This window comes from Pteronotus mesoamericanus, unplaced genomic scaffold, assembly GCF_021234165.1.
Source record: "Pteronotus mesoamericanus isolate MK-2021 breed Mesoamerican mustached bat unplaced genomic scaffold, CSHL_Meso_final contig_22, whole genome shotgun sequence".
NCBI classification, from domain to species: domain Eukaryota; kingdom Metazoa; phylum Chordata; class Mammalia; order Chiroptera; family Mormoopidae; genus Pteronotus; species Pteronotus mesoamericanus.
In genome coordinates, this window is record NW_026555090.1 from 8,758,912 (window position 1) to 8,783,979 (window position 25,068).

The window sequence follows — 25,068 nt, forward strand, 5'->3', positions numbered from 1 at the left end:
TAGTTCTGATGCACCCCAAAGCTTGAGGACTGTTGATAACAAATGGTGAAACTGAAGCTCAGAGAAGTCACGTGACTTGGCAGGATGGGAAGGCTAGTGAGTTCACGTTCTCTGTGACGTGAGTGATCCGTGAGGTCCTTTTTGTCTAGACCGTCTTAAGGTATTGATTTTTGTTCATTGAGTTTACTTACCAGCCAAATAGGTCTGGAAGTGAGTGGGGGAGGGGAAGCCGAAGCAGGCGCTCAGTCAGGCCGCCTGCGTTGGGCGATCCGCAAGTGGGCTCCTGAGGCGGGCTGGCCCAGTGGTGCAGGGCTGTGCCTGTCTGGAGACCAGGGGCTTTTGGGTCCCTGGGGCTTCTGGAGAAACCCCTCCACACTTTTTCTGGGACTTTATCTGTAAAATCCTGACAGCCACTTCCTTCCATTCCACTAGGGAGAGAATTGGGACTCACATACTGTGGCCGCATGCCGTGCCTTAGGGGTGAGCCTGCTTCCCAGCCTCTGCGTGGCTCAGGACAGGCACAGACGGCCGTCCTGCCTGGAGACCCTCTTGAATCCCTAATGCAACTGCTAATAGTGTGACAGTGAAGACCCAGCAATGACCCTTCCCTTTAGGTCACAAGCTCTTAGGAGCAACGTGGCATTTTCCGCTGGCCATCCTCAGTTTTCCACCCCGGAGCCGTCCTCGGACTGGGGCAAGCTGCTGAGGACACGTGGGCTCAGACGTGCTTGGGACAGTGGTTTCCTTGCCGGCAACAGAAAGACATAAAAAGGCAGTTTCAAGTCTGATGAAAGCTGGAACACGGCTTTCGGCTGAGAAACCCCTCCCTGCTGTCAGGGTAGCGGGGTGCCAGGGGGGCTGAGGCACAGGGCGCACGCATAGGGTTTGATCTGCCTGACCCGAGGGTTCAGATTAAGATGTCATGTTCTGAATCCTCAGTGCCACAAGGTGGTGGCCAGCAACCTCCCTTAACTGTCTGCTCCCCAGTGGGTTCTGCAGGTTCAGGCAGCAAACAGCACGCAGAGCCGCTTACCAGCAGAGGGCAGCTGAGGGGTTAACTCCCAATTCGCTGGCTGCCGAAGAAGAGGAGGCCAGCCTGGTTTGGAGCAGTTTCCCCAGAGCCTTGAGCCCAGCACAGGAGCGGTGCGAGGTCAGGGGTCCTCCCACCTGCCCTCCTCCGGAACATGGTGACTTAGGAGTTAACGGCAGGCTGAACATCCCCAAACTTCCCCAGCACGAAGCTTTGAGCCAGTCCCACCTTCAGGGAGAGCGAATGAAAAAAGAGGGTCCAATATGGAGAGCAGCTTTGATGATGCTTCTTGTCTCTCTCTCCAGAACCTGGGATCCTCGTCACCAGGCAAAAAGCAGAGCAAGGAGAACACCATCACGGTAAGTGGCTCCCCCGGAGCGCTCGCTGGTTGGGCGGCCGATGGGGGCTCTCGGCCACAGCTGGGCTGTTGTCATGGCAACGCGGATGGCCAGCAAGTAGAAGTGATGCCCAGCCTGGAATCTGGGAAGTTCCAAAGCTTGGATGGAGCCAAAGTTCCCCCTGGGTCCCCCTTTCTGTCGGTTTCACACCTCACTTTTCTCTCTGGGGAACGGGTGGAAGGATGGAGGTTGGAGCGATGCAGAAGCCATTTCTACAGGGCAGGCAGGAGTGGGATGAAGGGGGCGGGCTGTGCTCTGTGCAAGTGATGTGACGCGTAAATTACAGCCATAGCAGGCTTGCTTTGGTGCGGGGGTAACTTCTGGAAGATGTCAAAGTTAAAAAGCAAGAGAAAGGTCCCTAAGAATAGATCCCTGGGAGTTCCTGATAGCAAGCAAATAGCGTCAGCCTTGAGTAGCCACACCCCTTCCAAAAGCCCACCAAGCCCCCACGTGCAGGCCGAGAAGGACCCCCCCATACCCATCAGCCCTGTGCCTGGGGTTTGTGGGCGCTGGACATCGGTGCCCCTTCCAAGTGGGCGGACAGTGTCCGGGTGCTGCAACAGCCAAGGACTTGGAAGCGTGAGCAGCATGGTCCTCACTGTGCCATTTGAACACAAGCCCAGCAGAGCTGGGGACGGGGAATCGCTCCATCAGGCTCCATCACATGCAGCTCGGAGCATTTCCTATCACCCCCACAGAGATGAACCCAAGAGGGAGTGCGGCCCCTTGGCACGGGCAGGCTGAAAACCCGGCTTGGGAGGAAAACCAGCGTAACAATAATCGCTGCCACTTTCGTGTGCATTTATTATGCACAAGGAGCATTCCAAGCGGCTCACTTAGCTCCCCACTCTGTCGTGTGGTGATTGTGAACCGGGGCTCTGAAGCCAGAGTGGCAGTGACAGGACCTGCCTGCCGCGCAGCCTCCGGGGACAAGTCTCTCTGTGCCTTTGTGTCTCGTCCACATCTGTGCAGCGGGCACATGGTGGGTGCCTGTGCCGTGAGGGAGGGTGTGGGACTGAGTCCGTGTGCAGAGCCGCTTAAAACAAGGCCTGGCCCGTAGGAAGTGCCCAGTGCACGTTCATATTCTCATCACCCTGTTGACAGATGAGGAAACTGAGGCACGGAGCCGTGCCCCGCCCAAGGCCACGCAGCCGGGGACACTGGGACTCCAGGCCTGTGCCTTTACTGCCCCACCCGCCCCAGCAGTGGAAGGCGCCGCCTGAGGTGGTCCACTTTCTAACTGCGTGACGGCGGGCAAGGGACTTAACCTCTCAGTGCCCCGGTTTCCTCGCCTGTGCCTGAGCTCACACTAGGTCACTGCAAATGAGCGTTCTAGCTCTAGACGCTCAGGACACCAGCCTCCCCGGCAGCCATCGCCGTCCCCCTCCACTGCCACAGCCTCCCTCTCCCTGGACTCAACCCTCCCACACGCCGAATTTTCTGTCTGTCCACCGGGCCGGTCAACTGAGGGGTTCTGAGCGTCAACACTATTGACATTTCAGGTTGGATAACTTTGTTGTGGGCGCAGAGGGGGACAAAGTCACCCTGAGCACTGTAGGATGTTTACCAGGATCCCTGGCCTCCACTCACCAGATGCCAGTGGTAGCAACACCCTCCCCCCTGCCCCAGGTGTGACAACCAAAAATGTCTCCAGGTTACCAAGTGTCCCCACATCAGGGGAGGAGAGGCAAAGTCACCCCAGTAGACAATCATGAATTAACTTCATGGTACAGTGAGGCCTGCCTGCAAAGTCTATTCCACACTCCCCCGCTCCTGCAATTCACCGCGCTGCCCCAAGCCACCGTCACGCGTGCTGGCCACTGCGCAGCCTCCGCCAGCGGCTGAGGTCGCCTGCGTCCTCCCACCAGGGCGTGCTCCGCGCTGCAGCTCACCGGAGAGCCGCCCAGTCACGTCACTCCCTGCCAGGCACTTCTACAGCTCCCACGCCGGCGCCGGCCCCTCTGGCCTCCGGGTCGGCTGCTCCCTGACTGTGATCGCGGGCCACGCGGTGCACCTGTGGACGTCCAGCCCTTTTCCTCCCTGCAACACTCTTCCCCTCCCCCCCTCGTGTCTGACTCTTGTTTCCTAAACATCGTCCCCTCTGTGATCCCTCCCCTTCACGCAGCCCCTGCCGCCACACGTAGATTTATCCCAAAGCATTGCAGTTCCTTACTTGTACTCCTTCCGCACGAGGCTGTAACTCCGTTGAGGGCGGAGGCTACACCTCCATCTCTAGCCTGCAGTCATTGCACCAGGAAACACTTGCTGAGTGCCATGGCCTGTGCCTGTCACCCGGTGCCTGTGCCTGTCACCCGGTGCCTGTGCCAGCCTGGTGGAGGGAAGCAGCAGGAAACGGTGGTCTTCCCCATCCCTCCCCCTCTGCCGCCGCCCCGCTCCCCCACAGCCAGTCTGGCAAGGAAGAGAGATGCTAAGTAAACAGTCACAAGAAATTTAATACCAATGTACGTTCACACGGGGCTGGGAAGATGTAGTGCAGTGCGTGGCACCAAGCGGCCCTTCAGCGTGGCAAGCACACTAGCAGGTGTTCCAGGCACAGCAAGCATCGTGGCTGAGGTTTGAGCTCTGCTGCCTGTCCTCTGCATTCAAATACTGTCTCCTGTGGTCCTGGGTTTGCTCATATGAAAGGAGCAGGGTTGCTGAGGATGAAGTGAGAATGACGGTAAAGCTCTTGGCAGGGTGCCGGAGGGAGGCTCCCCAGGAATTCCAGAGTCATTACAACGGACTCCCGGGGGCAGTGAGTGCAGTTCTGAAGATGCCCAGCAGGGCGTGCAGAGCTCTGTGAGGTTTCGGAGGAGGAATCCACACACCAGCCAACAGAGACAGGAACACCAGTAGCTGCAAAACCCTACCCCCCCCCCCCCCCCGCCCCAGGCCAGTGTCCCCAGAGTGGCAGAAGCCACAAGAGCAATGAGGCCTTATCCTCCCCAATCTCCTCTCCCCCCGCCCAGCTGGCTCTCCTTCAGTGGCTGCTACAGGGCCATTTGGGGGGCCCTTTGCCTTCCAGATCCCTGACAGGGCACTAGAGAAGACACTATACCTCCCCAAGTGCCTTCAACCACCTACTTCCATGGTTCTTGATTCCCAATAGAATGTCAGTTAATGCATCACTAAGCTAGGTTGAAATTTTCATGGACCAGTTATTCAGTAAAATAAAGATGGACTGTGATCATCATTATTTGATAAAACAAGACTGGCTGAGACAGGAAATGAGGACCCTGTGAAACTTTGGACTCCGTCCCTTGCTTCCGGGATTGCTACAAGAGAGACCCACGCGACAGCCCCTGGTCAGAGCCCTGGAGGAGACTCACCTCGCGGCCTTGGGGAATGAGCCCCGGGGGATGGGTCAGGGGATGGTTGCCTGCTCCTGGGCATGGAGAGGCGGCCCTGCCCTGCGCAGGCTCCTGCAGGCCAGCGGCCCCTTGGGTCGCGGTTGGTGCAGCATTGGAAGAAAACTCCCCACCCCAGGGGGTGCCTTGGGCCTCCGCCTCGACCTTGATGGAGTTTAGTGCTGCTCATCTCCGGGGATCCCTGGGTCATTCACGCCCCGGTCCTTCCTAGCTAGTCGCACTTCCCTTCAGAGTGGGAGTCTCTGGGCTCCAGCCCCGTGTGAGCCTGGGGCGGGGCGGGGGGCTGCTTTTGTTGGCTGGACTGTCCCGTGCCCTCCTGGGGGAGGGCTGGGGGGAGGGGACAGGGTTTGATTTGTTTCCAGCTGCCCGTGGGCCTGACTCAGCTGGCATAAGAGTTGGTTTGGCTTACATTGTTGACGTTGCTATTATTAGCCTTGAATTAATTTGCCAACATTTCAAAATTGAGACACTTTGCATGAAATTCCTGATGTGAAGCTTCTCTCAAGTCATCACCTGACCTGACAACATTGGCCTCCTCATTCTGGCTCAGTAACAGTTGGCGAGAGGCAGGAGCCACCTGCCCCTTGGACAGATCTCCGTAGGCTGCACCCCCGCCCCTTCCCAAAGCAGAGGCCGGTCGTTTTGCCCCACCGAGCTGCTGTTTCTGGGACCCCTGGACCCCTCACTTGTGAGAGCTGCCTGGCATTGGAGTGGCCTCTGTGTCTGGAGTGTCTGTGGCCTCTGTTCAAAACCCTGGGGGCTTTCTGCCCTGTTCTCGCCTCGACTCTGTGACGGCTCCCACTTTCACAGACGGTGGGCTGCAATGAGAGGTTCAGGACGGACAGGGCTCGGGCCTGGTGAGGCTCTGCGGCTCCCACAGAGAACAGAGCCGCTGGCACCTTGGGAGGGGGCCAGGGCTCGAAGTGACATCAGCGGGATCAGTGAATGGCAAAGCCACTCCCGCAGAGCAGGGAGAGCCGGCTGCTCCAGGGACAGGCTCAGGCCGGAGAGTCCGAGGCAGAGCCCAGCAGTTTCCGCACTGCACCCTCAAGCCTGTCCCTGGAGTATAATTTTTGACCTCTCTTTGTCCATAGAATATATTTTATGAGATAAAATTCACAGGGTCACTTTTCACCCCTGACCTTCAGCCATGGAATCCCTTTCCCTGGAAGCAAGAGGTGTCATCAGCCTCCAGAAGTGTTCTGCATGTAAAAGTACAAGCAGTGGCATGCTGTAGACATTCTTCTAGCCGCACTCCCTCCCTCCCCCTCCTCGCCTGTCCTGACACACCTTCCTCGTCCAGCCATGGGACCTTTCTCGCTGCGTCCGTCATCGTGGGTACAGGTCCCGTGGGTGCCCGTCTGTCTCGGGCTTTGTTCAGCCCGTTGCCCTACTGATGGACTGTGGAGCCCAGTCCGGGCTTTTGCTGCCCCAGGCCGTGCGGGGGTGGGAAACTGTCCGCATGTCACGGCACACCTGTGCAGGTAGAGCTGCAGGGCAGGCTCTTCAGAACGCAGTCGCTGGGTCGAAGGCTCTGGATGTTTGCAACTTTGCTGGAAACTGTTCCTCTGCCCTCCAGAGGGCTGGTACCGAGGCGGCCAGCCACTCCTGGGTGGGTGTGAGTGCTGGTTGCCCCGCGTGTGAGATGTCGGCCGCTGGAACATCTCAAGGTCCCCGGGTGTGTCCCATCAAACTGACCCTGTACGGAGGCCTGCAGTGCTGGGTCCCAAGAGCACAGCCCCCCAGCTTCTCCCAGCCTTCCCACCAAATCATTTCTTCCCTGTTCTGTGCCCTGCAGATAAACTGCGTGACCTTCCCTCACCCAGACACGATGCCAGAGCAGCAGCTGCTGAAACCAACGGAGTGGAGCTATTGCGACTATTTCTGGGTAAGTGGTACCTCAGTTCCTGCCCCGCCCCTGCCACCACTGTGGCCCTAAGGACCATGAGGGGACACCCAGGAGGGGTGTGAAGGGCCTGGCGCTTGCAGCAGAGGAGTCTATCCTGTTGAAACCTAAAGGGCTGGTGGTAGATCTTGCATCCGAGGCAGGAACTTAGGGCCTCGTGGAGTCCAGATCATTCCGTAAGTCTCAGAGAATCGATGGGGTTTTCATCCGTGGAAATGCGGACACCTGGGCGGAAAGCAGGTGAGTCCCAGGGCCACTTTCTTCCCTGCTCAGTACAGGCAGGAGACTAGAATCAACCTCAGTAAATGAATGTGGGCTCCAGGCCTGCCCAGTCGCACTTATAGGTGACCTTAAGCAAGGGCTTTACCCTCCGGGCCTCCCTGTTTCCTGTGAAGTCATGAGGAGGCTGGGCTCAAGGATCTGTAGAGAGCTCCAGCTTTCATGATTCTGTGGTTCCAGAACTTTTGCATATTGTTTGATGGGTACAGGGTTTCCGTTTTGCAAGACAAAACAAGTTCTGGAGTGGACGGTGGTGAGGGTTGTACAATGATATGAATGGACTTAATGCCACTGAACTACACACTTAAAATGGTTTCAGTGGTCAATTTCAGTATGTGTATTGTTCCACAATTAAATATCTCTTGACAAATGCACAGTCCCACTCCTCAGAAACCAGTCACAGTCCTGAGCATTCGCATTTTAAAGTCAGCAATGACTGACTCTCAAAATGAGATCGCCCCATTCTAGAATAAGGTGATGATGGTTACACCACCTCGTGAATACATTAAAGAGCACCAACTTGTACACTTTTTTTATCCTCACCCAAGGACATGCTTATTGATTTTAAAGAGAGGGAAAGGGATGGAGAGAAAGAAAGGGAAACATCAATGTGAGAGAAAACCATTGATTGGTTGCCTCTTGCATGGCTCCCCAACTGGGGACTGACAGGCAACTTCAGCATGTGCCTTGACTGGGAACCGAACCTGTGACATTTTGGTTTACAGGACGATGCTGCAACCCACTGAGCCACACCAGCCAGAGCCCACATTGTACACACACACAAAACAAAAGAAAACACTTTTGGCAACCCCCAGCCACGCACACATACACACACAAAATAACACCTTTGGCAAAAACTTATTAAGGAACAATAAGTAAAATTTAAAAAAAAACAACTCTTTTGTCACTGAATCCTCACCCCTTTTCAGATTTGCTAACCAAGTACTAGACAAAAGTGCTTCTTTATTCGTACAAAATCACTTGTGCGTTAGCTGTTCAGTGGTCCCTCTTGCCCCCCGGAAGGGGCGACCCCTGTTGGCCCAGCCATCTTTCTGCCGGGTCTTCTGCGGTCTGCACAGAGGCAGCAAACTTCATAAAAGGGTCTCTGGCTTTGGCATCAGAAAGATTGGGCGGGGGAGCTCGGGGGCGGGGGGCGAGCAGGCGTCCAAGTGCAAGACTTCACAGGCCCTGGAAGCACATGGGGGTTTGTTCTTGTTGTAGCGGGAAGATACCGGAGGGTTGCAAGCAGAAAAGTGATGTGATCTGATTTCCATGTGCCAGGCAGGGAGACTGTGAACCGGCAGGGGTGCAAGTTAGCAGGTGGGCGCAGGACACCAGGGAGGAGCCATGGAGATGGAGAAGGAATCTCGGTTTGGAGACACCGTCCCTGAAGAGGGAAAGAAACAGCGTTCAGGGGACAGTACTGGAGCCCCAGGAGTGGGCGCCAGGGATCTGGGGGTCGGCGTGCGGGTGCCGTATGGGGATATTCAGCAGCGTCTAAGAGTGCAACATGTGTGAGTTAGTTCTCATCTTAATTCAGGGTCCCCTGGGACTCTGGTACATACTCAAGGGGTTTGTCTCCCTGGCGGTCAAGGCCTTTTCCTCTCCCAGCAAGCTTTCTGCTGACACAGGCAGTAAAGCCCACTTCTCCAGGCTGGTTTTTCCCGAGGTGAAGGAGTCACTCAGCATCTTCATCCTGTGTCAGGGCAAATTGGGGCTCAGTATTTTGGATAATTTTTCTTTTGCTTTTTTATCAAGATGTAGCATTTATACTATGAAATGCACAAATCCTAAATATACTCGAGGGACTTTTAATTGGCCAGAGTGGCCCCATGGTGACAAGGAGGGCACCACCACCAGACAGGGAGGTCACCACGACCAGAGTGCGCCCTGTCACAAGAGGCACCGTGGTGCAGTGAGAAGGCCTTGGGTCGAGGCCACAGGGGCGCGGCTCCGGCGTGGGGAGGGAACGGCGAGGTGTCCGTGAAACCTTTCATCTACTTGACAGGGGTTCTCTCCAAGCGTCACCATTCTCCTGCCCTAAAACATCTGTTCTGGGATGTTAGCAATGCAACCCACTCCTACTTGAAGGGGTGGGGCGCAAGGACGCAGCCTAGGATCGGGAAGGCCTGACCGTGTCACGCGGCGGCGGAGCTGGCCCGGGGCCCCGATTCCCACTGCTGCACCTGCGCCTCGCTGTGGTGGCGAAGGCCGTATCCTTAACTCCGTCCATGAGAGAGCAGAGCATTTTCCCCGGAGCCCTGGCGGGTAAAGGCCGTGATGCAGGGGCGCCGGCGGCGGCCCGGGAGGCTCTGAGAGGAGTATGGCTGTGAGGGCTGTGCTGAGTGTCCTGCAGGGCAGACTTGGGGGGCGGGGCTGGGAGGAGGGCAGAAAGACGTATTTAGGAAGTGCAAGCAAAACAAAGCAAAAGCATTTAATTTTGCAATTTTAGGAGTATTTGTTTACAACGTGAATTAGGTACTAATTTTCCATTTCATTGAGTTGGCCATCTTTTCTGAGTCCTGACTTTTCATTAAAACTAATAGTAGATACTATTTACTGAGTACTGAGTATGCGCTGAGCACTGTGCTAAGCCGTTTCCACACGTCATTTATCCTGACTTGACCCTATGCGGTGGGTGCCATTCTGTCTCCAGTGTCGCGGATGAAGCAGCCCAGGCTTGGAGCGAGTGAAGCACTTGCTGCTGAGGTCCTCCAGCTGGGATGTCAGCCCTGGCCGCCTGCCCTTTTCCACTCTGGCTTCCCTGCAAGCCAGCTTTTCTCCGGAAGCCACCATGGTCTTCTATGAATGTGCATTGGAAGATGCCCTCTGCCCGGCCAGGGCGGGAAGCTGACAGGAGACGGGCTGGTTTAGGCTTGGGGACACATGCACCCAAGGGCACAGGCTGCTGCCGCTGAGAGTCGGGGTTCCAGGACTCCCCGGAGGGTCCGGCCAACCTCAGCAGCCACCTGGTTGACAGTATCAGAGCACTGGGGATCAGAGCCTGTGCTCTTGGCCACTTGCCCTTCTCCTCTTTGCGGGGTGGGAGGTTGAGGGGCACGAACATGGGGTGGCACCAGCAGTAAGGGCTTAAGCATCAGAGTGCATGGGAGCAGGGCACAGGGGGACACAGGTCAGGGCATCCAAGGCTGGCGCTCCCGTCCTCCCGCTCGGGCTGCCAGGCCTGTCTGGGTCCCTTCTGGGGCCTGTCTTCCCTACGCTCCGTTCCCTCCACCCTCCCTGCCACTCTGCTCTCCCATCACCTCAACTCTCTGCGTCTGTTTCCTTTCTAGGCTGATAAGAAGGACCCCCAGGGCAACGGCACTGTGGCTGGGTTTGAACTGCTGCTCCAGAAACAACTGAAGGGCAAACAGATGCAGAAGGAGATGTCAGAATTCATTCGGGAAAGGTGAGGCCTGGGCCCTCCCAACTCAGGGTGCTGGACAGCGCCTGTGTGGGCCCCTCAGCCTGAGGGCGTGAGCAGCAGACAACGGGCATCCAGCGCTGGGCGTGGTTAGCGCCCAGGGGAGCGTGAGCCCGGAGTCACAAACTCAAGGCCCTCAGGAGAGATCTGGCCAGCAAATGCCTGGTTTTGGCCTGTGTGATGGTTTTAAAATGTGAACAAACATTTTTAAACCTGGTAGATGTGTACCTTAAGAACTGGGTATCTAGCGTGTCTGGAGAAAGCAGCAAGTCTGGCAAGAGTGGCTCTGCGTCCCTCCTGTAACCGTTGGCTGGAGCTGAGGAGCAGCTCCTCTGTAGAGGGAGCACATGTCCCCAGTTGGGCGCAGTCTCCACCGCTCCCTGCTGTCCCCACACAGACTGCTCGCCTCCTTTACTTGCCTGCGTGGCCCTCATTGAGGCCCTGTCCCTTAGCATAACAATGAAGGAGACTGTTACGTTTCTGCTCTTCTTTGAACCAAATCTGTGTCCTGGGCCTGGGCAAACAGGGCCCCCCTCCGCAGGCCCCCGCCACCCCCCCATCCCAGCCCTGCCTCCAGGAACGCAGTCTAATGGGAGACTCAGCTAAGGTGACTGTGAAAAGTGCAGGGATTATAACAGCGGTTTAGATGAACACAGGTGAGGAGACAATGAATTCAGCCTGACAGAAATATGAAAAGCTACGGAAAGAAGACGTTCCTTTTCTGCCTCCCTCTCTCCAAGTTTTCAAACCTGTTAAGCACACCTCGCACACCTGTCCCCTCGCACGTGTGCATTGCCCACCCCACCTGCGCACACACACGACTTTCCGTCCGCAGTTTCCAGAGCGCACTGGAAATGTTGGTAGTAAATGGCAATATATTTTAAAATATTTTTAAAATTATAACAACAATGATCAAGTAATAATTCTTTGGCATCTTAAAGCACCTCTTTTTTTTTTTTAGGAGCCCCATTTTCTGTTTGTATAATGAAATCTTTATGACCCATTTAACTGGTAGGGAATTGAGAGGTTGCATAGCTCAGGCGCAAGAAAACAATAGTGTAAAACAAGCAAATAGGAAAATGGTTATAAAAGCTGAAGTCTGAACCTGCTTACGGTTTATACTTTTGCAAAATTCTCATGTTTGCGATAAATAGAATGTACCAGTTGAGAACTCTGGTCTTTCCAGAGACATGCAATGTCTCTCGGTCGCTCTTGGGGCCTCATAGGGAGGGGCTGCCAGAGCTGGAGAGGCACAGAGCGGGGAGCGCGCCAGCAGGAGGGCAGGGGACAGTGGTTGGCTGTGGCCTCAGCATAAGGATGCAGGCGAAGGTGGGGGGACAGGCGAGGCAGGTGCTGGCACTAGAGTGACATTCTGGAAGCAGACAGGCCTCTTGCCTGGGGCATGCGGTTGTCCTTGGGGACTTGCAGTAAAGAGGGCAAGTTGGTTAGATGTGCCTTCCCGAGAAACCTCTTGGCCTCGGGCTGGAAGCTGCAGACTGGCCACCCCCGTCACCCCGGGGAGGGCAGGGCCCGGGGCTGTGTGAATGGAGAGGAAGTGATGACTGGGGAGGCCCTGGGGACTGGGCACTGAGCGAGGAGCAGTGCGAGAGGGGGCGGGACTGTGGGCTCTCAGTGCCAAATCATGAAGTAAGCATGACTCAAGGTGCTACCACGGACCGGTCAGGCCGCCCTTCTGAGAGGCGGGAAGCAAGCACTGCAGCCCCGGAGCGTCTCTGGGGTTTTCCCCATTTGCCGAGTGATGGATCAGGAGCAGGATACGTCTGGCAACGCATCGGCCACGGCTGCGCCAGGTAGTGCAGAGCACTCCCCGGAGAGTCGCCTTGGAAGAGCCTCAGGGCCCTGGGAGCAAAATGCGAGGCAGCTTCCCTCTCTGGGGAAGTGCAGTCAGCCAGCTCTGGGTGCTGCCCGGTTTCCATGGAAATGCTTGTGCCCTTCAGACTTGACAGTTACAGCCACTGGGGGCTGGGAGACAGTAAGGAGCGGTTCTGTGTCTGCTTCCGAGGGACTGAAGGCATCTTGGAGGATCGAAACCCAGAGCCCTGGGGCTGGAAGGGAGAGGGCAGCCCTGGACGTCCCTGTGGCCCGCCACCAGTTCCACTCACTCACTGAAGCGCCTCTGCGAGTCCAGCCCTGTGCTAGGAGCTGTGCAGTGACAGCGTTTCCCCTTCACAACCTGCAGGGGCAGCTGGGGACAGCCACTTTGCAGATGAAGAGAGGGAGGTTCAGACTGTTTCATTTATTCATTCATTCAACAGATACTTACTAAGCACCTACTCTGTGTCAGACAGACCAGAGCCACCACTCTCCGAGCTTGTGGTCTGATGGGTTCCTCACCCAGTTAAGAAGCAGCAGGGCTGCAGGTTGGACTCACAGGCCAGGAGAGCTGACGTGTGGGGTCTCCTCATTTTGCAGGATAAAGATCGAAGAAGAATATGCGAAGAACTTAGCTAAGCTCTCCCAGAGCTCCTTGGCCGCACAGGAGGAAGGGTGAGTGGGGAGGACGGCGATGGGAATGGGGACGGGGAGGAGACAAAGGAGCAGGGATCCCTTTCCCCCCATCACTGACCACTGCTGGGGGCCCGTGGGCTGGGGAAGCCTCCGCAGGCCTGGCTCCAGCGGTGGGCACTCACGCTCAAGGCTAGCACTGCCACGCTGTTTCTCTCGTGGCCGAGGGCCACATGCTGGAGTATGTCAGGACCCGTCTGCCCTGTCCCCTGGCAGCTGGGCACCAGCCCCAAGATGCCCACGCCTGTGTCCCTTTCCCTGATGGCAGACTGGCGGGAAACTGGGTGTGAGAGGGTTCCACACCCTGCCCCGTGTTGAGAGTTCTCTCCTGTGGGCCCAAGGCCCAGAGCCCCGCCCCCTTCAGCTGCAACAGCCCGGACCTCCTCGAGTGGGACCTGGGCTCGGGCGGGACCTGGGCTGGCGGAGAAGGGTGCCTTGTGGAAGGAAGACGGCAGCCTTCTCTGCTGCGTCTTGTTGGTAACGAGCTTTGGCCTGCTGGTGGGAACGTAAAATGGTGCAGCCACCGTAGAAGACAGCCTAGCAGTGCCACAAATAAACCAAACCTAGAATTCCTCTATGACCCAGCAGTTCCACTCGTAGGTTTACACCCACAAGAACTGAAAACAGGTACTCAAATACATGCACATGAATGGTCATAGCAGCCTGATTCTCCATAGCCAACAGGTAGAAACAACCCCAATGTCTATCAAAGAACAAATGGATAAAGAGACTACGCTGGGTCCACATTGGATATAGGATGGAATATTATTCAGTCCTAAAAAGGAATGACGTACTGCTCCGTACTACTGCGTGGATGAAGTGAAAGGAGCAAGACACTAAGGCTGCGTGTTATCTAATTCCATTTATGTGAAATGTCCAGAATAGAGGCATTCGTAGAGACAGAACGAAGACTGGTGGTTGCCTGGGCTTGGGGGTCAGGGGGAGAGGGAGCAACTGCTTAATGGGCACGAGGTTCCTTCTTGGGGGGGGTGTGACTCACCTGCTCCGGCTGCTGCAGGGAATGCGATAGACCAGGTGGCTTAAGAAACAGAACTTTAATTTTTCACAGTCCTGGAGGCTGGGAGTCCAACACGAAGGTGCCAGCCAGGCTGGTGTCTGGGGAAGCGCTCCTCTGCTTTGCAGGTGGCCGCCCTCCTGCCACGGCCTTTCCCAATAAGGGGAGAGAGCGAGTCCTTCAGTGTCTCCTCTTACAAGGACTCAAATGCTACAGATCAGGGCTCCACCCTAACGACCCCACGGAACCTCAGTTTCTGTTGCCAGGAGCCCATCTTCAACTAACAGCCGCACAGGGGGTTAGGGCTTCAACACAGGAATTGAGGGGGACACAAACATTCGGTCCTTAACAGGGTGAGATAGACGGTTTGGAACCAGACAGAGCTGGCCGTTGCACAACATGCTGAGCATACTAAACACTGGGTTGTTCTCATAAAAGTGCTGGATTTCACATCATGGGCATTTTACCTCAATAATAAAAACAAAGACTCAGGAAGTTGGAGCTGAAAGGTCCCAGAGGTCCCCGTCCAGTCTGGCCTCCCTCGAGCGCAGTGTCTGCATCTCTCCCGGGAGGAAGGGGGGCCTTCTGTCGTGGGACGGCTGTGGTTATCCGAGAGCTGTAATGCTGAACAAGTCCAGATCTGCCCCCACGGCTTGAAATCCCTCGGGGGACAGGACTTCGCCAACCAAATGTGGCTCTGATTAAGGCCTCTGCCTGGGCTCGCTGTGCAGCCAGCAGGCTGCCTCCGAGTGGTTTTCACCAACCTGCTGGCCACAGGCTGCAGGGCAGCCCTGCAGGGCCGGTGTCTCCTCCACAGACACAAACGAGGTTACCTCCAGCCCCTTTGCTCCGTGCACCGGGCCTGAGATGAGGGCAGGAAGGAGGAGCATATGGGAATGGCCCAGCCGGCCTGGACAGGGGGCTCTTCCAGGCATGTCCGTGCCTTGTGACCACAGTGCTGCCCCGGAGTCTTCCCGCTTCCACCTCCTCGGCCTGGGCTGCTGCCAAGGACACTGCGTCCTGCCAACAGGCACAGCATATGCTCCCAGTTGACAGGTCGGGCCTGCACCGCCATGCTGTACACACATGCACCTACAAACATGGGGAACAACACACGCTCCATACGTGCATCAGCACCGCTCGCCTCCAACATGGGCAGGAACACGTGCCCATCACCATCACGCGCACACGCTAACCCCATGAACTCCTGCGCCCCTACTCACAGGGTGCAGCGACCCTGTTTTGCATTTACACACAGCTTTGGACATTAGCCCAGTCCGCTTTGAAACTTTCGAAGTGCAGTGCTGGAGCCTAGAAGCTTGGGGCAGCCTAGGAAGGTGCCGATGGGGAGACCTGAGCTGCTTTTGCACTCGAGCGCTGCGTCCAAATTAGATTCCACAGGATGTGTGCGCGTTAGTAAATAAACCGACTCGGGTTATTCATTCTGCATTCAGTTTTCCTCTCCTGTGTGGGAAGGAAATGGGATTTGGGTCTTCTCTGGTTGACAATTGTGACAGTTTCATGCATTTTGATTTGGCATGCCTCGGACTCTATATTGAAACAAGTATATCTCAGATTTTATTTTATTAACCTCTTATCAGCTGAAAGGTTTCCCTTCAAATGAGAAAATTTCTAAATTGCTCTATTCTAAATTGTGAAGTGGCCCCAAGGGGCCTGGAATATTGGGGTTGGCTCAAACAGCCCCATTTTTTAAAAGATTTTATTGATTTTATTTTTAGAGACAAGGAAAGGGAGGGAGAAAGAGGAAGAAACATTCATGTGAGAGAGAAACATCGATGGGTTGCCTCTCGCATGCGCCCCCACTGGGAACCAGGCCGCCACGAGGCGTGTGCCCTGACATGGGAATCGAACCAGTGACCTTTTTCTTTGAGGGGCAAAGCTCATCCAGCTGAGCCATGCTGCCCAGGGCTTAGACAGACCAATTGAATGTATAGAGTGACATCCCCCCACCTGTGAATATCTGGCCTGGAGGTGGGGACCAAGGCCACTTTTCTGATCCTGAAACTGTGCTTCCTCCTGTCCCCCCAATCCCCCAGGGGACATTCCCAGGCCACCACCGAGGTCATTACACCAGTTACTGACCACGTGCCCTGGGGATGGTGGACATGCAAATTCTCAGCACGGCCCCGGGCCTTCCTGGCTTGTGGGCCCTTCCTTCGCCTTCCGCAGGCTCGCCTGTGGCTCAGCTGCGCCTGTGGCTCAGCTGCAGGGCCGACCCCTCTCCATCCCCCTTGAACCAAGTCCCCTCTTCTCCCGGGACTGCTTCTGTCAGCTGTGTACTGTGTTGACTTTCACTTTTGGTCTGTGAAATGATCCATATGGATGGCATGAGGTCAGGGCCAAGATACTTTTACCCCCCATGGATATACAGTCGTGCCTGTACCATTTGTTAGAAGACTGTCCACCATGGCGATAATTTGGCATTCTTGTTGCACATCCATCACCCGCATCTGTGAGTGTTTCTGGATCTGGCACTGTATTCCCACTCCATATGACGACCTCATCTGCTTCCACCACCACCCCCGCCCCCGCCTTGCCTGTGACCTGCTGCCCGCCACCCAGAGCTGCCCCAGCCCGGGGCGCCAGGCCACCCAGAGCTGTCCGAGAGAAGTATCAACAGCTTGGGCGGCCCCATTTCTCATTCTGTCTCTTCTCTGGTGGGCTCCTTGGCTGGGATCACCCAAGGGGACCCTTCTTTGCTGCCAGGCTCCTAGATAAAATGAGTCAGTCACTTCCCATAAACACCCACTTCAGCCTGAGCCAGCACCACAACCAGACAGGCCTGGGCTGTGATCAAAGGGATCCGTCCTGTTCTGTTGGGTAATTCTCAGAACCACTGGCTTCTCTGCTCAAAACCCAGCAGCCTCGCAGCAGGCTCTCTTTTAATCAGCTTTTCCACTCAAGCTTAATGAATTCTCTGGGGATAGTGGCTTTTCCACAAAATGAAGTCAACTGCACATTCAGCCTGGCTCACTGGCTGGGTGTAGAGGCCTCCAGCGAGGTCCCAGGGGATCATTTGGAAGGCTGGCAAGGTTGAAGAGTTGCAAATAACGAGAATGTAGCCTGGGGGCCTGCAGCCCAGTCTCTGGAAGTCAGGAGATAGCTCCTACTTGAAGCACCTTGGAGTGGAGTGGTTTAGCACAGAGGATCTGCTGTTCGGTAAAGCTGTCTGTGCACCAGGGCTCACAGTCCCGAACTGGTGCCTGTGAGGGCCACCCTCCTGCTGACAATGGTGGAGAGCCTGCCCTGCCACATGGGCGTCCCCAGGAGGTCCCTAACCCAGATGGTCCTCCTTTGCCCTGACTGGAAGCCAGGCTGTTGGAGGCTTGCCCGCAAGCAGGGCTGCGCGGCACCTTCCATGTGAGTAGGGCTGTTCCTGAGAAGGCATCTGTTCTTCCTCCAGGATTTACCAGCAGGTGTTTTGCCCCATCAGCAAACCCGGGAGGGGCTGACGGGAAGGCAGGGGCGGGGGGGCAGCCAGTCCACTCTGGAAGCCCTCCCTGCCGCTGCCCACCACCGCCCCTGCATCTCCCCCAGTTCTCTGGGTTTCCGGGTGATTCCCCCGAGTCTGTCGCAGTCCGTTCCGTCAGCTCCCCAGCCCGGTTTGGGATGGCCTGGGTGGAAACGCAATGCTCAGGTTTGCCTTGTGCCGGGCCCCTGGCCCCTCCCAGCCCGCGGCCCTGGGGCTGCCCCAGGACTGGGGCCTCGGACATTAGTCAGTGTCTGTGAGTCTGACAGTCTCCGTCGTGTTGCAGCTCCCTGGGAGAAGCGTGGGCGCAGGTGAAGAAGAGCCTCGCGGACGAGGCGGAAGTTCATCTCAAGTTCTCCGCCAAGGTAACTGCTTCCCGCGGCCTCTCTGGGTTGGCCTTATGTGGAGGTGCGCTCTGAAGCTTTCCCGGCTGCCTCTCCCCTGTGTAGAATTGACCAGATTCTGTGATGTGAATTTCGAGAGGTGGGAAGAGACACACAGTGACACCCCATTGAACAGTGTGTCCACCACACGGTGCCACCATGTCAGGAGTGCGAGGCCTCCATCAAGGGCACGGATGCTAGTAAAATGTCGTGAGGAAGTGGTACACGCTGAGTACTTAGGACCTTTGTGTTTAATATAATTTATTAATTTTAAATTTAGGTCATTTAAAATCTTTTGAATCCTCACTCGAGGATACGTTTATTGATTTTAGAGAGAGAAAAAGGGAAACAGAGAGAGAGAAATGTTGATGTGAGAGAAACATCAATCGATTGCCTCCCAAACACACTCTGACTGGGGATCCAACCCACAACCCAAGTATGTGCCCTGACCAGGAATCGAACCCACAACCTTTCTGGTGTATGGGGACAACGCTCCAACTGAGCCACCCGGCCAGGGCGGGATCATTTAATTGTCGATACTGGCTGTCTTTTGCAACCAGCTCATAAAATCCCCACAGATTTAGCTCTTGGAACCAGTGCGCACTCCCCCACCCCCCAGCTCCCCTCTGTGAGGAGAGGGCAGACGCCCCTCTGCTCCTCGGGGAACCTGTGCGTGGCGAAACCCTGTTGGCTTTCAAAAGAATGGCATTTTCTGCTGCTTTTTGGTGTCAGGAGAGACTGCACTATGCCAAAGAGAGATTTTTTTGCGGGGGGGGTGGGTTTGTTTTGTTGGCTTTTGTCACAAAGTTGCAGACTGGGTCACTGAGCCTTCGCTCATTGGTTCTGAAGATGCCAGCGCTGTGACCTTGAGGACAGTGACGGTTCTGTTCTGTTCGTTCTGCGCTCAGGACTGAGTCGTACCTGGTGCGCGGCAGATGCACAGTCAATGTCTTCTGAAGTAATGAGTGAATGGGGCCCCCGACGGTCTCCTCTCGACCCCCTCCTCTTCTCAGGCCTCCTTTCTCATTCCCCACTGGAAATTCCCATTGGAAACCTGCAGGTTTCCGAATGATCCTCTCTTCCCCACTCCCTGGCTCGTTCCTCCAAATTCCCTCTCAGGCTCTTACCACTGTTCCGGGGGGAAATCAAACCAAGTGGCTGAGTGAAACATCCGCACTCCAGTGTGCAGGCTGGTGGGGCACCCGCGGGCACGCGTGCCTCTTAAAGCGAAAGAGTCTGGGAGAGCACGGTTCCCAGCGGCCTTGGCCTCCTGGGGTCCGCACTCTTCCTTCCGCCCTCCCGCCATCACCAGGCAGGCACGGCGGCCTGAGAGGCCGCTCAGACCAAGCGCTTGGCCTCTCTGAGCCCCCATTTTTAAATTAGGGGACACACCACCAATTTTGCTCCTGGAAGGCACCATCCCCCCGTGGTGGCTGCTTCTTCCCGGGGCTTCCACACTCAGTGCTCACGGCTCCTGTCTCTTTTCTGGTGCTTTCCCCGGAGCGGTTGCAGTTCTGGGCTTTGGGGTCCCCATGGGATGCGCGCTGTTGGAGTTGAGGAGCCTGGCTTTGGGCCAGGCCTCCCCCCCGCGACCCTTCTCATGATGGTTCCCTGCGCACAGAGGATGGAAGGAATGACTCAAGGAGCTGAGACACATGGAGGAGCTTTGTAAAGAGCCAGGGTGGAAAGAGAAACCGCGCTGTACTAGCTCCTCCCTGCTCAAGGGTATCGGTGCCCCAGGAGTGAGCTGACACCCAGCAGTGAGGGAGGATTCCTGGCTGACCCTGGCACACAGGCCCCCGGCACCAAGCACTTCAAGAGGAAATTGCCGCTCAGCTCGGCTCCGGGAGAGGAGGGAGCTCCGTGGGGTAGGCCCTGGCCTGCCTTGCATACAGAGCAGCGAGCTATTTTTAAACTGCAGATCAGGGTAGTAGGTCTCCCTTCTGTCATAGCCCCCAGCAGCTCTGCGCTCTCGGGACAGAGCCCTCCTTTGACAGCGCATGAATGGGAGATGAATGGGAAGGCGGCCGCGGGGTGAGCGGGTGAGCGGGGGCTGGGAGCTGCCTCCGCTTCTGAAAGGGCGCCTGCTGGGTCCCCCGGAATCCTGGTGGCACTTCCTTCCCGTCCGCCGCGGGACCCCTGGGTCTGGATTGTTTATAGAGTGCCCAGGTGACTAAGCATTCTCCGATGCTCTGTTTTCCCCTACTGTTTCCTTTCACTACGGCTACTCTCACCAACACTTCTGGGCACCAAGCGGTTTTCCCACGGCAGCCAGTTCAGACAGCAGCGGGGTGTCCTACGGTGTAACTCAGCTCTGACCCTGGCTGCCCGAGGTAGCGTCAGACCCCGCAGGGTAAGGGCTCAGCCCCACAAGGCTGCCAGTTGCAAGTAGTGGGTCCCCAGGCCACCCACACTTCTGTTGACTTGGCTGCAAATCAGGGGTTCTCACAACCCCTCCTCCAGGTTGACACTGCTAGAACGGCTCACAGAACTCAGGGAAACACTTAGGTTTACCAGTTTATTACATATTAAAAGATATGAGAGGTGATAGAGGTGAGCAGCCAGGTAAAGAGGTATGGAGGGCAAGGTCTGGAAGGGTCCTGAGGCCAAGAGCTCCTGTCCCTGAGGAGCTGGGGTTTGTCATCCTCTTGGCACGTGGATGTGTTCACCAACCCGGAAGCTCTCTGGACGCTGTAGTTTAGGGAATTTTAGGGCGGCATCATGACGCAGGCATGATCGATTATTAAATTGCTCTCCATCTTCTGTCCCCTGCCCAGAGGCTGGGGAGTGGGGCTTAAAGTACTGAGCTTCTAATTAAGCTTTGTCTTCCTGGTGACCAGCCCCACCCTGGAGGGATTCAGGAGCCCAAGAGTCACCTCCTTGAAACAAAAGAGGCTCCTGCCACCCAGGAGATTCCAAGGGATTCAGGAACCAGGCTCAAGGACCAAATAGTAAAACAAAAAATGCTCCTGGCACTTTTGTCACTTAGAAAGTCACAGAGGTCTTGGGAGCTCCAGCCAGAAGGTGAGGACAAGGACCAAAATAGAAATATTTGTTACTGTATCACAGGATGACAGTCATGTAAGTGTTCCCAATGGTTGCGTGCAGGATGTAGCTCATGTCTCTCAATTTTATCAACCACCCTGCAAGAGAGCGTCTCCGTTTCACAAAGGAGAAGGGGTAGAGAAGTCTGCATCCCAGCTGAGAGGGCTCAGCTACCGGAAAAGCAGTGGAGAGGCGTGAGGGAGGCGGACCCTTGACCCGCAGACCTTTTGTCCAGTGGCATTTAAAGCTCAAAGCCCTGTTCTGAGGAGCACTCCGCCCTCTCGGAGGGGCTGTCCAGGGTGGTGCCGGAAGTCGCTGATAGAAAGCTTAGGAAGACTGTTGACAGAAAGCAGGTTTTTCTCAGAGAACAGCTGCTGCTTCCAGCCTGTGCCATTGCCAGTGGCCTTAGGCAGTAGCCGTGGCAGCCCAGTGGTTGTAGGCTCTTCTTTGAAAAGAAAGGAGCTCCCATGACTTCTTGTTCGCCATGGATAAAATGGCTCCCTATGCCCCAAACCCGTTTTAACCTCTGCCCCAAAAGGCTCCTTGAAATTCCACTGTTCTGTGTCAGGAGTAAAAGCTCTTTAAGAAGTGCAGTTTTGCTAAGGCGATCACTGAGGCTTCCCTAGTCTACTAGCTCAAGCCATTGTTAATAGCAACAGGCTGCTGAAAAGAAATGATTGCTATATACAAAAGAAGTTATACCTGGCTCTGCTGAAGAAGGGAGCACAGAAAAACTCCTTGTGCTGGGAGAAATCTAATCATGCGATTAGGGGCCACGCGTTCAGTCAGAAGATCGTGGGGGCGGCATGGCAGTCGGGAGGCATGAGTTTAAGTCAGTGCCATCGCCAACAAGCTTTCTGACCTTGGGCAGGTCACTCCGCCTCCCTGGGCTGCCATTTTTTTTCATTTAAAACCTATTCGATGGTAACCCACAGTGATGCATTTTGCACGGCTCCCTGCACCGCACAGGTGTCCACAGCCCACCTCCAGGCAGGTGGGCACACATGTGCACAGCCAACATGCACATTTTATGAAGCAGCACTTGTCTTTCTGCCTAAAGTGCATTTTATGTTAATATTTCCCTTGTGTCTGGTCTATTCCCACCCAAAAGCTGGCCCTGACCCACTACACTGATTTCACCGCTCTTAGCTGCCCACCGTTTGAAAAGCCACTGGACCAGGTAGTCTCCGACATTGTTTGCATCTTGAGATGTCTCTTGCTGTCTTCAGTGTGGGATGAAGGGGGAGGAGGCCGAGGGATGAGGAGTCCAAACAGGCGGCCGAGTAGGTCCACCAGCCTGTCCCACCCGAGCAGGCTGGCTCGAGAGTTCACAAGGGCCAGCTCCTGAGGACTTGGGACTCCCAGCTAAACAAAGATGCTTGGCTCAGATTAAAATGAGTGTAAAAAGATACCCAGCCTACTTCTCTTTTTTTAAGAAAAATTCTGTCTTTTAAAAGTACTTAAAATACAGGGGCAGAATCCGTGGGACTGAGTCACCTCTGACAGCTGGCAGCGTTAGGTTTGCAGGAGGTCATTCGGAATTTGAGGGAAGCACTTCGCTGTGTGGACGGAGCCTGGGGCTGGGGCCCAGGAATTCGAGTGCCAAAAAGCGCCTCCAGGCCACTCCTGGGCACAGCGAAGTCTCAAAATCAACTCTCTTTCCAGGTCCTCAGAAAGAAACCCCAGAGCACTGAGTCAGTAGGCCGAGTTCACCCTCACAGACCCCTGGTCGGGACCAGGTTCCCGGGGCCAAACACCTAGTCCACGTGGCAGAGGGGTTCCCGTGTCCTCCCTCGCTTTCAGGCTTGTAGCATCTTGCAAACAGCCACCAGGTGGGGCTGTTTTCCTGTACAGGGAAACGCATGCGGGTTCAAAAAATAATAGCGGACGATTACAAATGGCATCAGGAGGAGAGGGGCGCCGATGGCCCGCTCCCTGTTAGCCTTGGAAGATCATCCAACAACAGCCGTCGCCTTGTCACCCAGGGCAGCGGGCACGGAAGGTCTTGTCATCGCCCCGCGTAGGGCGAGGCCCTCACTCCGCGCCGGCTCCAGCCAAGTGCGGACAGTAGTGGCCAGGCACCCAGGCTCCTGCCCACTCGGCGCTCAGTCATGTGCAGTCGGTTGTGTAGAACTGGGAACACAGACGTCCTCAAGGTCACCAGAGAAAAAGATCGTATAACCAGAGCCTGGTGAGGAGGAAGGGAGAAGTCACAGAATCCCAGCGAGATGGGGGGGGAGGGTCGTCCAGCCGCGGAAGGTCAGCTGTGCTCTCCATGGCACTTCTGGGGCAGGCGGAGGCGAGGGGCCCTGGGAGGCCAAGTCAGGAGGGCCCAGGAGCTGCCTTGGGTCGGGGCTCTAGGAGCCGAATCAGGAGTCCGGGGGTGCTCTGAGGCTCTTTCAAGAAGGAGTGGGGAAGAGAGAAGGAATAAGCCAGGCAGTGAAAGACAAATACCATAAGTGGAAGCCAGTAAACAAACAAGTGAGCAAAACAGACCAGAGACATGGAAACAAGGAAGAAACTGACAGCGACCAGAGGGGAGGGGGGAGGGGGGGAACGGGGGAAAGAAAGGGAAGGGTCCAGTCAAGGAGCACATATGAAGGACCCATGGATACAGACAACAGGGTGGGGACTGACAGTGGGAGTGGCGGGGGCGGGGCGGGGGGCGGACAACTGTAATTGAACAATGAAAAAAGAAAAAGAGGAAAAGGAAAGGAAAATGCTTGAGAAACACCACCCACTCCTCTCTGAGCATAAACCTCTTTCTCCGGCCTTCGGAGTGCGAGTGGGCTGGGGCATGAGCGGGTCTCCCTCCAGGCAGACCGGTGGGGCCAGAAACCCTCCCTGGGCACAGTGCGGGGAATGGGCCTGCGAGTTCCGCTGGCCCCGGGTGGCTCCCACCGTCGCCTCCTCCAGCTTTGACTGAGTGCAGATCACCTGTGTATTTTCCACACCCAGCACATAGCAGATGTTCAATCAGCAGCACTGACCTGCGGTCACCTAAATTAGATGACATCCATGCAGGTGACAGGTGCCTGGGACACAGAGATGGTGGCTGGCTTTCTGCCCCCAGCAAGCTTCCGGTTTGGAAAGTAAGAGCCCTGTGGGAACTTAGAGGAGGAAGAAGATAGCCAGTAAGGGACTAGAAAGTTCCAGACTCTAACCTGTCCATCCACCAGTGTGAACACGGGGGCCTGGCCAGCTGACACAACTTCCCAAACCCCGACATGATAAGTGGCCACCGGATTGTAACCTTCCTGTTGGAGGGGCCAGGCCACTGCCCCAGGCCCCACCCCCACCCGCGAGGGTGGGAGAGGGCCCTCCCTTTTCACATGCTTTCAGCTGACACCCTGGGTCCTGAGCATGTCCCCTTTGCTCTCCTCAACAGCTTCACAGCGAGGTAGAGAAGCCCCTAATGAACTTCCGTGAGAACTTCAAGAAAGACATGAAAAAGTGTGACCACCACATCGCTGACCTCCGCAAGCAGCTTGCCAGCCGCTACGTTGCCGTGGAGAAGGTGAGGGGCCCCGGACACTGGGCACAGGAGGTGGGGCCTCCTGGAAGACCGTGGGCTGAGTGGGATCGGTTGGGTGGGGGGCTGGACTCCAGCCCACGCCTGGGGTGCCTACCTCCCCGCCCCTCACGCAGCCAGAGATCAGGGGCTGCCTCCCTGGGGCTCTCAGACCCCTGGCCAGAGGGCCAGCAGCAGCAGGAGAGGCTCACCTGAGGTGGGAGATGTAAGGGCCTCCAGCAGGCACCTGAGACTCGAGACACGGAACCTGTATGTGTCTCTGGTCCACATGTACCCCTTTGTCTGGGCCTCACCTGGCAAGTTCTCTCCTGACTGAATCTCCTGACCGCCCCCCGCCCGAAGTCTGTGAGGTCTGAGCTAGGTGGACGCTGCCGATGGCCAGCACTGGGGGGAAGAGGGCTCTCCCCGGGGGGCTGACCGCGGTGACCTGTGGTGCGGAGGAGGAGGAGCACATGGCTGCAGGCACCCGAGGCTCTGCCAGCTGCCGCCGCCAAAGGAGCTGTCCTGCCCGAGTCAGACACTTGGGCTCCCTCCCCCGATCCAGGCTGTGATTTTAGGACTGCCATATGTGCACGTGCTCCAACGGAACCCTGGTCTGCGAGGCTTGCTGCGGGCCACTCAGGATTTGGTTGAGAGAGACGGGGTGAGAAGAGGTGTGGCAGCCTCTGAGCA

At 56.2% G+C, this 25,068-nt stretch overlaps 1 protein-coding gene across 4 annotated transcripts in view; it reads left to right on the top strand.

The window, feature by feature from the left end:
• The window catches only part of GAS7 (growth arrest specific 7), a 202,444-nt gene that overhangs the window by 169,365 nt on the left and 8,011 nt on the right, over nucleotides 1-25,068 (top strand). For all 4 annotated transcript variants that reach the window (XM_054571246.1, XM_054571248.1, XM_054571249.1 and 1 more), the window contains exons 5-10: nucleotides 1,336-1,389; nucleotides 6,595-6,684; nucleotides 10,275-10,390; nucleotides 12,839-12,913; nucleotides 17,723-17,801; nucleotides 24,253-24,381. In XM_054571246.1, the coding sequence (XP_054427221.1) occupies nucleotides 1,336-1,389; nucleotides 6,595-6,684; nucleotides 10,275-10,390; nucleotides 12,839-12,913; nucleotides 17,723-17,801; nucleotides 24,253-24,381 (543 nt within the window). The remainder of the gene's footprint in view (nucleotides 1-1,335; nucleotides 1,390-6,594; nucleotides 6,685-10,274; nucleotides 10,391-12,838; nucleotides 12,914-17,722; nucleotides 17,802-24,252; nucleotides 24,382-25,068) is intronic.